Source organism: Arachis ipaensis, chromosome B01, assembly GCF_000816755.2.
Source record: "Arachis ipaensis cultivar K30076 chromosome B01, Araip1.1, whole genome shotgun sequence".
NCBI classification, from domain to species: Eukaryota; Viridiplantae; Streptophyta; class Magnoliopsida; order Fabales; family Fabaceae; genus Arachis; species Arachis ipaensis.
Genome location: NC_029785.2, coordinates 135,412,709 through 135,421,946, shown reverse-complemented (window position 1 = coordinate 135,421,946; position 9,238 = coordinate 135,412,709). Strand labels below are relative to the sequence as shown.

The following is a 9,238-nucleotide window of genomic DNA, read 5'->3' as shown; positions in this document are numbered from 1 at the left end:
ACAATTTCAATCTAAAAACAATTAAGTCACAAAAAAAAAAATCTAACAACAATCAATAAAATTTTATCTTTTTTTATTCTTTCCCAATTTTATTATTTTTGCGTATTTTTTTATGTCCTCTTCCCATTTTATTAAAAGTTGTGGCCAAATACGAGCTAATTTTTTTTTATATTGGAGGAGTCTTCCCATTTTATTAAAAGTTGTGGCCAAATACGAGCTAATTTTTTTTTATATTGGAGGAGTGTGTGAGTTGTGCTTGGTTATGGTGTATACAGGTGTTAGACACAGATGTGGGACAGAGAGAAATCGGACAGTCCGAATTCTTTGTTAAAAAATTCGTTGATCACAAATCGGACTGTCCGATTAGTTTTTGTTTTTTTTTTATTTAACATGAAATCGGACCCTCCATTTACACTTTTTGTTTCTTTTTTTTAAAAAAACTGAAAACGGACCCTCCGTTAACCATTTTTGTTTTTTTTTTTAATTTTTCCTTTAAAACAAAACGGACCCTCCGTTTTTAGTTTTTTTTTTTTTAAATCAAAACGGACCGTCCGAGTTTTATAAAAAAATTATTTTTTTGTACATCTCTTTTAATCGGATCGTCCGAGTTCCTTGCTCTAAATTGTTCGGTCCGATTTCAGCCTCCTGACACCACATGCAGAAAAAACACCTCTATTCTTCATAATGCTGTTACACCCCACACCTTACTCCATATTAAAAATAAAAAAGGGCCAAATACCTAGTTCAGACAGTTCCAAGAGAGCCTAACTGAATCCAAACGAATTTCCCTCTGCATTTTGCATGATTTCTCTTTCTACTACGAAGCTGAAATTCAAACCCCTTAGCTTTCGCACTCACTTTCGCTAGGGTTTATCGCATGGCCGCTGCATCTCCATCCTCCCCTCCGTCAAACGCCGCCGCCACTATTCCTCCTCTACCTCCTTCTTCGGCGGTTCACGACGGACCTCCTTCCGCTTCTTCTGCAATCGATTTCCTCTCCATATGTCACCGCCTCAAGGTACTTATTTCCGCTGCCCTAGTTTATTTGAAACGAGGCATGATTTATTCGAAATTCGGTGCAAGAGCTGAATCTTAAGACCAGATAATCTTAATTTTATTTAAGCTAACTGGAGATACTATGTATGTACAGGAGTACAGGAGTACATCAATCTAACGAACTAATATCTCTAATTAGCTTAAATAAATCACATTAGGTGTAATAGATTATGCTGTTCCATTGTGTTTGCATATCCGGAAGATAGCCTTAGGTTCAAATTCCGAATGTCATATAATATGCAAGTCAACTGGAGATTTCAATTACAGTTGATATTTTGCTCAATTGCTTTTGATTTGGAGTTCATTCATTTGTTTGGATTCTGTGTCTGATCTGAAATAGACAACAAAAAGGACGGGATGGGTTCGAAGAAATGTTGAGAATCCAGAATCTATTGCTGATCATATGCATCGAATGGGTTTGATGGCTCTCATTGCATCAGATGTCCCCGGTGTAGACAGAAACAAGTTAAATATACCTTTCATTCCCCTTTGTTACATATTATATATGTTTCTGGCTTTATGGTCGTTATTGTGCAGCTGATGATTTAATTACACAAGAGAGGGTAGGTTTTCAGCAACTTGTTTTTCTGTTAATTTTCAGGTGCGTGAAAATGGCTATTGTTCATGACATTGCAGAAGGTATGCTGATTTGCAGTTTGCCTTGTGCTGGTTGTTTTTGTCTAAAAATAATAATGGTATCTTTTTGGCTTTCACATGCTTCATCTTGTGGCTAAGAAATGCCGAGTTCAGCTGAAAAGTAATATATTTAAGGTAAAATCAATTGAAACATTGCTGAGAACAGGGGTCAACAAGGGCAAGTTAAAGATGAAAATAAGTATATAATTGTCTAAGTGGTTCTTCTTCTTATGCTTTATTCTGAGACCTTTAGTAAGTTCTTTTTAGTAAGAATTTCTTACTTTGGTACTTTGTTTAATAGCTATTGTTGGGGATATATGCCCTGAGGATGGAATTTCAAAGGAAGAAAAGAGTCGGCGGGAACAAGATGCACTGGACCATATGTGTAATGTTCTTGGAGGAGGATCTAGAGGTACACATTTTCATTCTATTATTGAGCTTGATAATGAGCAGTTAAAGAAAACTCACATCCCTTGATTTTTAATTCAATTGTCACACTGAAGCAAAGGAAGTAGCTGATTTGTGGATGGAGTATGAAGCAAATTCTTCTCCAGAAGCAAAATTTGTCAAGGACCTTGACAAGGTTTGTGGCTCTTTCTGCTATTCTTCTTTCAGGGATTCACACCCAGCTATTGGGTCAATGCTTGCTTGTGGTTGTTATTATGGTCTTTGATTCACTACAATCGGTACCCGTTGGCTGATTTTGATTACTAACCTCACCAAGTATGAACTATCCTTTGGGCTTTTCATGATGTTTTCTATTCCATTGCTACTTTTTTGAGTGGGTTGTATGAGTTGTATTTGTGTCATTGCAGATTTAAACGAGATAAGAAGTAGCAAATTTATCATCAAGATTCTGTTAGGCAGCAATGGTGATTATTCTTTAACCTTTTCCTTCTATGGTTCTTGTTCAATGCAGGTGGAGATGATACTTCAAGCTTTGGAATATGAAAATGGTGAGATAGTTCATTAATTCTATTTTTTCTCAATAGTTTTAGGCCTTGTTGAATCCTTTGAAAATTATCCTGATGTTAAAACATTAATTCCACATGATGTTGAATTTTGGGCATGTTAAATGTTTCACACCAGGATCCTCCACGATTGAATGGTTTCCATAATTAAGGCAATTTTGTTGGACTGGATGAGGTTGTAAGCTTTGTAATCTTCGGCGACTTGACAAATGAGCCTTAACATTATAGTTAGCTAGGAGTACTTACTATTGAAGAACTTGTTACCATAGGGTGCCATTAGTGATTAACTCAGTACCATAATAACGATTAGGAAAAGTCTAGGGGGGCCAGCAATTTTATTAAATTCTGGCCAGCATGTAACCAGCAAAACAAAAATGAATAATCCCATACCATTAGATGAAATCTCACACCATTAAAAACATCATTGATGACTACTTGATGGCTACAAATCATAAAAGTTGCTGGCTCCCTAGCACCTCTTGTTATGTACAAGTCTCAGAGCAACAGATCCATGCAGGATACATCCCACTAAATATTATAAAATTTGGTCAATAGAATGTCTCTGATTGTTTTACTCTCCATTTTAGGAGGCATGCATATTTAAAAGTATCATACTAATACATTGAAATGAGTGGGTATTGTGATGTTTTTGGACTAACTAGCATGTAATAAGCCATATGGTTAAAAATCTTTCAGTTTTGAACTTTGTTCTCTCATGGCTTTTTACAGAGCAGGGGAAGGATTTGGATGAATTTTTCCAGTCAACTGCTGGTATGACTTTCCTCCTCATCCGCTGTTTCCTATTGATACTTATTAGTGTTCCCTGATTGTGGTGAATATTTTACAGGGAAGTTCCAAACTGAAACAGGCAAAGCTTGGGCGTCCGAGATCGTGTCAAGAAGAAGGAAGAATAACTAAATGCTCGGATCAATCTGATTGAGTGTGTAGTAATAGCAGCATAGCTTTTACCAAGAAAAAGGAAGCAATGGTAGCTGTGCAATGAGACCAGCCTATGCTATTTCCCATCCATGTCCCGGATCGGATAGCGGCAAGCTAAGCCATTATCCTGCCCATGGCGCACAGTACTCATAACCTACCAAATGTATGTGAAGCCGCCAATGTTTAGAGTTATCAATCAACTTTATTGAAATAGACAAATTATCATTACACATCCAATGGAGAAGCAAATGGTTAAAAGTACAGTTAAAATCAGAAGAAAGAATGTTACGAAATCACTTAAATTTAAAGACTTGAATTTATCTAAAATAATTGATAAAAAATAATGATTATAATTAATATTAGTTCTAACGGCAATGATTTGTTAAAATGAATATAAAATGATTTTATATAAGATTTTAACTGAACACTATAGTTGATTTTCTAAGAGAAGTATTAACATACGCGTGTTATAAAAAGGATAAAAGAAAAACGAAGAAAAAGTTTCATCTTGAAGGAAATAAATTATTAATAAATGAAATCAAATAATTATTTTTAAAAAATAGTTTTAAAATTTTGATGTTAAATACATCAAAATAATGTATTTCCATATGTTTAAATAATGAATTCTGAAAAAAAAAAAAAGTAAAATGTGAAAAGTTATTAAATTAAAATGTATTTCCATATGTTTAGTATAGTATAATGTTCGTTTGTTCGTCAAATCGCGTGAGGACGAGGACCGTTGGTCACGAGAAACGGTTAATGCGGGACAAGACCCGAGCGCGAGTGGTGCGAGCAGCTGCAGGGTCAACGATCATCGGTTGGACGGCGGGTGGAGTTACCTGCAAGGACACTCCAATACTAAATTTAGTATCCGTATGATGAGACGGCTAATTAGGGTAAAGGATGTGACATACGTCAGAAAAAGGGTAAGTCCCTCTCCTTTTATACCTTGTATTTTAGGTGGGTCACATTTGCTTGGGCCTAGAAACTTGATAGCTGTGGAGCCTAGAAACTTCTGACAGCTGTCCAAGTCGTTTCCAGGAGGTAGCGTTGCATCTTGGTTGTCCTAGCATGTTCGGGTTGGAGACCCGTTGGTTTACTCGGGTTAGGTTGATGATTCGCCTAATGGACTCCAGCCCTTGCGACTTTATTGCTTTTTTTTAGTTACATTTTAGAAGTGTAGTTAAAGTTTTATAGTCATTAAATACGATTGATATGACCAGTAAACATCGGTTACGAGTTATAGCTCGGAAACGCATAATCCTCAATTATAACCGACCTTTTTAAGAGGACAGCATTAATCTCTAATTGATAACGTTGGATATGTAATTAATCCTCTCCTCAGACGTTACAACCTCGTCCACACAGGCATAAAAGGACGAGGAAACAGTCAAAGGTAAGATCATCTTTTGATGAAGAAAGAGTATTCATACACATATATCCCTTTGCTAACTTAAGCATTTGAGTGCCTTTGCAGGCACTCAACCTCCCCGCTCCAGTCAACCGACGTATACTACACTTTGTTGGGAAGGATCGCCGACCTTCGTCAAGAGCCGAGTTATACCTCCACTCACTCAGGCAAGAACAACGATAATTATAGATATTATAGAAAGAGACCTGCTACACATACATGTTTTTTTGGCATACAAGTTAACCCTAACTCAACAAAACCCACTTTCATAATGCGCGCCTAAAATCACGACGTTCCTCCTCCAACGTTTGGATCCCGCGTTCCTCCTCCTCCTCTTTCTTCTTCCTCGTTTTATGGTTTAACATTCCTTAAAGGAGTATACTACATTAAATTTAGTTAATAACTTCCTCATTTTAAGGTTTAACATTCCTCAAAGGAGTACACTATATTAAATTTAGTTAATAACTGCTTATTGAAAATAATACTTTAGAAATCGATAAAAGCCAGAAGACATGCACATGGTTAATAATAAACTACCATATATCCATGTATCATTCAACAAATTTTCATAAGATCATTCAAAAATATTTTTCTGTTACTTATCCCAATTCAATTTTTGATAGGTGAATGATTATCTCCAAGGATTGAACTTAAGAGCAGTGATATTTTAAACCCAGTGTGGTTGTTTATGAACATACAAAACAACCAAAAACAATAACAGCAATAACATACAAGCAACATGATTCATTACATAGGCCACTCTTGCAAACACATTCTACAAAATTTGAGAAAAATATTTTTACCTTCTTCAAAATCTATACAATTTAAGTCCCTGCTCGAATTTATGGCTTTAAGCAAATAATTGGAGATGGCGTGATCCATAATGAATTTTGCATAAAAGAACGTTACAAACAATTAACTAAACTTCATCTCCGAGCAACTGAGGGATCATAAGATCCTGTCCATACAGCACCACTCCCGCCACAACCAGCACTACTGCCCGCTGCTATGCCATTGCTATCTCCATATGGTACAACGTTTTCTCCTACTTGAGCAAACACCGTCTGACCATGACCTCTCCCATAAGCATCAAGAAAGGGTACAGTACTGTCTACAGGCGTAGCAGCTCCAAACTGGTTTGGAGCTGTTTACATGGTAAGAGTGCATCAGATAAAATATTTGATAGAAACGCCACATAAAAGTAAAGCACTGACATACAAAAGCCAAAGAGTTACCTTTTACTCTTTTCTCAACGTTCAAAATCTCAGCTCGTAACATTTCAACTTCTTTGGCCATTGATATTAGATTGTTCTCCTTGGCTTTCATTTCCTCCACTAGCTCTATGTTTTTGTTCTTTTCATACTCGAATGTGGCACTATTAACACATTTACAGAATCAACCATAAGAAAAAAGATAAATAATGAAGAACAACAAGAGAAAGTATGCAACATGACGGGAAAGAATTATTTAAAATATTAAGCATGTATTATTTGATAGATATTATAAAACCACTTTTCAAACATTTAACGTTTTATATGATTCTTGAATCCAATGGCAATAACACATGTGGTATATCTTATCAATAAGAGAATCAACCAGTATATCACTCGCAAATCGCAATACACACTTCTAAAATTGATATTATTGCTTAACTTTTCAACTCTTCTTTTATTTGAGTGGGAAGAGAAAAAAAAATTTCCCCCACCCACTAAGTGTGGTCAATTACATCGACTAAATGACATCCAAGTATTCTGTCAAAAACTAAGTTTTAGGAAAGCCTTTTCAATCACATTGTAACAATGAATTGAGTACCCTTAAGAATCAAGCATCAATTCCGATCTACATGCATATGAAAACAGGCATGCAACAAAGTTAACAGACTTCAAGACTCACCGTAATCTTTGGTGCTCTAGCACTAAACTGTCCAGTTCAGCCTGCAAATCTGGAGTACTCTGAACATCGCTACAAGCCTTCTTCAGTTCCTCAGTGGCTCGTTGAATTCGGGCACTCAATTCCTGCCTGGAAGTTGCCAAGCTCTGTGCATCAATAAGGGCCTGCTGCAGTTCCTTCTTTATGCTGTCACCAGCTCTAATATCTACCTCCATTTTAGCAATCTTATCCAGTAAAACTCTGATCTGTATGTCACTTTCCGTCTGAATGCTTCTAATGTGTGACTTCACCTTTTGCACATCCTGAGTAGCAACCACAAGTGCCTCCCTTAAGGCCACATGAGTATTTGCCAATTTCCGGTTATCCCCAATGAGTCGCTCTATTTCTACTTCCTGAGCAGCAATTTTATTCTCCAACAATTGAGGAGAAGGCAGGGACTCCAAAGAACGACCGGCAGCAGAACTCAAACCAGGAAATGTACCGTGCCCCATCATCCCAGAAACCTAAATCGCACGCCCCTCTAACAAGCAGGCGGATTTTTGCCCCTAGCAGCCATTCATCAGACACATCACAAACTTCTTGTTGAGCAAGTAAACATCAATACAAGAACCTCCAAGATACCTACAATCAAATGCACGGCTCCAATTAACACAGATGCAAAGAGTCATGATCCTTGTTAACAACAAAACTGTCAAAGTCAGAAATGAATTCCACAAATGAGACAACTTCCAAAAATGTTAAGAGCAAGCATTACATCAAAAGGTATAATGGATATCGCTTAACAAGTGGCAAAGTGCAAGTGATAGAGTATGTTATTGAGGCTAAGCATTTAGAAGTTAAAAATCACATGTTTCAAATAGTTTGCATCATACTGAAAGGTTCATGGTGAGGTAGGAGTATGACCTCGATTAATAGAAGAAACATAACAGAATTGAATAAAGTGGAGCTTAATTTCACATAAAATCAGAGACAAAAACCGAACCGATGATAGGAGGAACTTTGGGGGCGGAAGAGACAAGTCTGTATGAAGCCAAACAAAACAATTGGCGGAACAGTAACGGCAAACGGCGAATCTTCTCAGGTCTCATTCATTCACACGGCAAACGGCGACGGCGACGGCGACGGCGACCGACTACCACAACAAGCGAAAAAAAAAAAGTCTCCGCCCAATTTACAGAATTTCATACAAGAGGGTTTTCGTTTTGCAAAGACCAATGTAGTATTGTTATTAATTAAAAGCTTGTTGTGAAATAAAAGATATATATAATAGAGATGTACAAATAGAAGACTCTAGTATTAAAATAATTAGCCCAATAATAATTTTTATATATATAATAATATTATATGTTGTAATGTGTATATATATACAAAGATAGAAAGAAAAAACCTGACCAAGGAAAAAAGAGTACAGTCTCCCCCTCTTGTCGACATCATTTAATGTCTCGAAATCGGCGCATCCCAATCTCATGTACCAATCTTTCAAAGGAGGATTTCGGGAGTGACTTTGTAAATAAATCTGCCAGATTGTCACTTGAACGGATCTGTTGGACATCAATTGTCCCTTGATTTTGGAGGTCATGAAGTACATATCATGCACTGAGGATGTCTATTTATACATGCAAGGAGGCTATAATTTTCAACTATCATTAAATATAAGGACATTGATAATGTAGCCATTCAGCATGGAAAATATGATCTGCTCATGGTCATCCATTTTTATCCTTATCGCAACAAAGCTCTTCATTTTTTCCGTTTTTCGTATGCAAATACTCTTTTCTTTCTCTATTTAACCAACTAAAGTGGATAAAATCTTGATTAAAATAATCGAGAAAAAGCTACCTTTGTATTGATTTTTTTTACTCTAAAGATTACCTTTTATGTATATTATATTAGAAATGAATATTTCAAATTAGTTTTTTTTACTCTAAAATATATTTTTTGTCCTGAAATTTGGTAAAAATTTAAAAAATATCCTTAAATTTTATTTTGTTTTAATTTTGTCTTATAAGTTTTTGATTTGCATCAAATATATCCTCAACGGCTAAATTTTCAAAAAATTTAAAACCAATCTAACAACAATGCATGAAAATTATGCTTGATTTGCTTGTGTTGAGGGTTATTCTTATGAAATTATTGTTGAATCAGTCTTAAATTTTTTGAAAAATTAGCCATCAGAAGTATATTTGATGCAAATAAAAAATTTTTGGAACAAAATTAAAACAAAAAATAAAATTTAAAAATATTTTTAAAATTTTTGTCAAATTTTAAGAATAAAAAATATATTTTATCCTTAATATTTAATAAATTAATATCTAATACATGTTATTATATATAG

The 9,238-nt window shown here is 35.5% G+C and overlaps 2 protein-coding genes across 5 annotated transcripts; one reads left to right on the top strand and one right to left on the bottom strand.

Annotated features, from left to right (window-relative positions):
- On the top strand, positions 712-3,875 carry LOC107641629 (HD domain-containing protein 2). 4 transcript variants are annotated; one of them, XM_016345116.2, is made up of 8 exons: positions 712-1,018; positions 1,397-1,521; positions 1,658-1,695; positions 1,994-2,104; positions 2,196-2,275; positions 2,612-2,648; positions 3,393-3,434; positions 3,511-3,875. In XM_016345116.2, exons 1-8 carry the CDS (start codon positions 878-880, stop codon positions 3,579-3,581), a joined length of 645 nt encoding a protein of 214 aa, XP_016200602.1. In that variant the 5' UTR covers positions 712-877; the 3' UTR covers positions 3,582-3,875. The 4 variants fall into 4 exon arrangements, with proteins under 4 accessions (XP_016200602.1, XP_020962193.1, XP_020962204.1 ...); XM_021106534.1 differs by lacking the exon at positions 2,196-2,275 and adding an exon at positions 2,308-2,378 and having other exon boundaries at positions 742-1,018; XM_021106545.1 differs by lacking the exons at positions 2,196-2,275; positions 3,393-3,434 and adding an exon at positions 2,308-2,378 and having other exon boundaries at positions 742-1,018.
- On the bottom strand, positions 5,718-8,137 carry LOC107641619 (protein FLX-like 4). Its single transcript, XM_016345105.2, has 4 exons — positions 7,886-8,137; positions 6,907-7,524; positions 6,249-6,388; positions 5,718-6,157 (listed from the first exon to the last, which is right to left on the bottom strand). The coding sequence occupies exons 2-4, from the start codon at positions 7,395-7,397 to the stop codon at positions 5,940-5,942; spliced, it is 849 nt and encodes a 282-aa protein (XP_016200591.1). The 5' UTR covers positions 7,398-7,524; positions 7,886-8,137; the 3' UTR covers positions 5,718-5,939.

What these genes read in the sequence shown, in the direction of transcription:
- LOC107641619 (XM_016345105.2), bottom strand. Translation starts at nt 7,397, where the DNA reads ATGATGGGGCACGGTACATTTCCTGGTTTGAGTTCTGCTGCCGGTCGT. An exon ending in CTAGAGCACCAAAGATTACG is followed by an intron (nt 6,389 to 6,906) that starts GTGAGTCTTGAA and finishes ATGTGTTAATAG; the next exon opens with TGCCACATTCGAGTATGAAA. An exon ending in CGTTGAGAAAAGAGTAAAAG is followed by an intron (nt 6,158 to 6,248) that starts GTAACTCTTTGG and finishes CCATGTAAACAG; the next exon opens with CTCCAAACCAGTTTGGAGCT.
- LOC107641629 (XM_016345116.2), top strand. Translation starts at nt 878, where the DNA reads ATGGCCGCTGCATCTCCATCCTCCCCTCCGTCAAACGCCGCCGCCACT. An exon ending in CCCGGTGTAGACAGAAACAA is followed by an intron (nt 1,522 to 1,657) that starts GTTAAATATACC and finishes GTTAATTTTCAG; the next exon opens with GTGCGTGAAAATGGCTATTG. An exon ending in TGTTCATGACATTGCAGAAG is followed by an intron (nt 1,696 to 1,993) that starts GTATGCTGATTT and finishes TTTGTTTAATAG; the next exon opens with CTATTGTTGGGGATATATGC.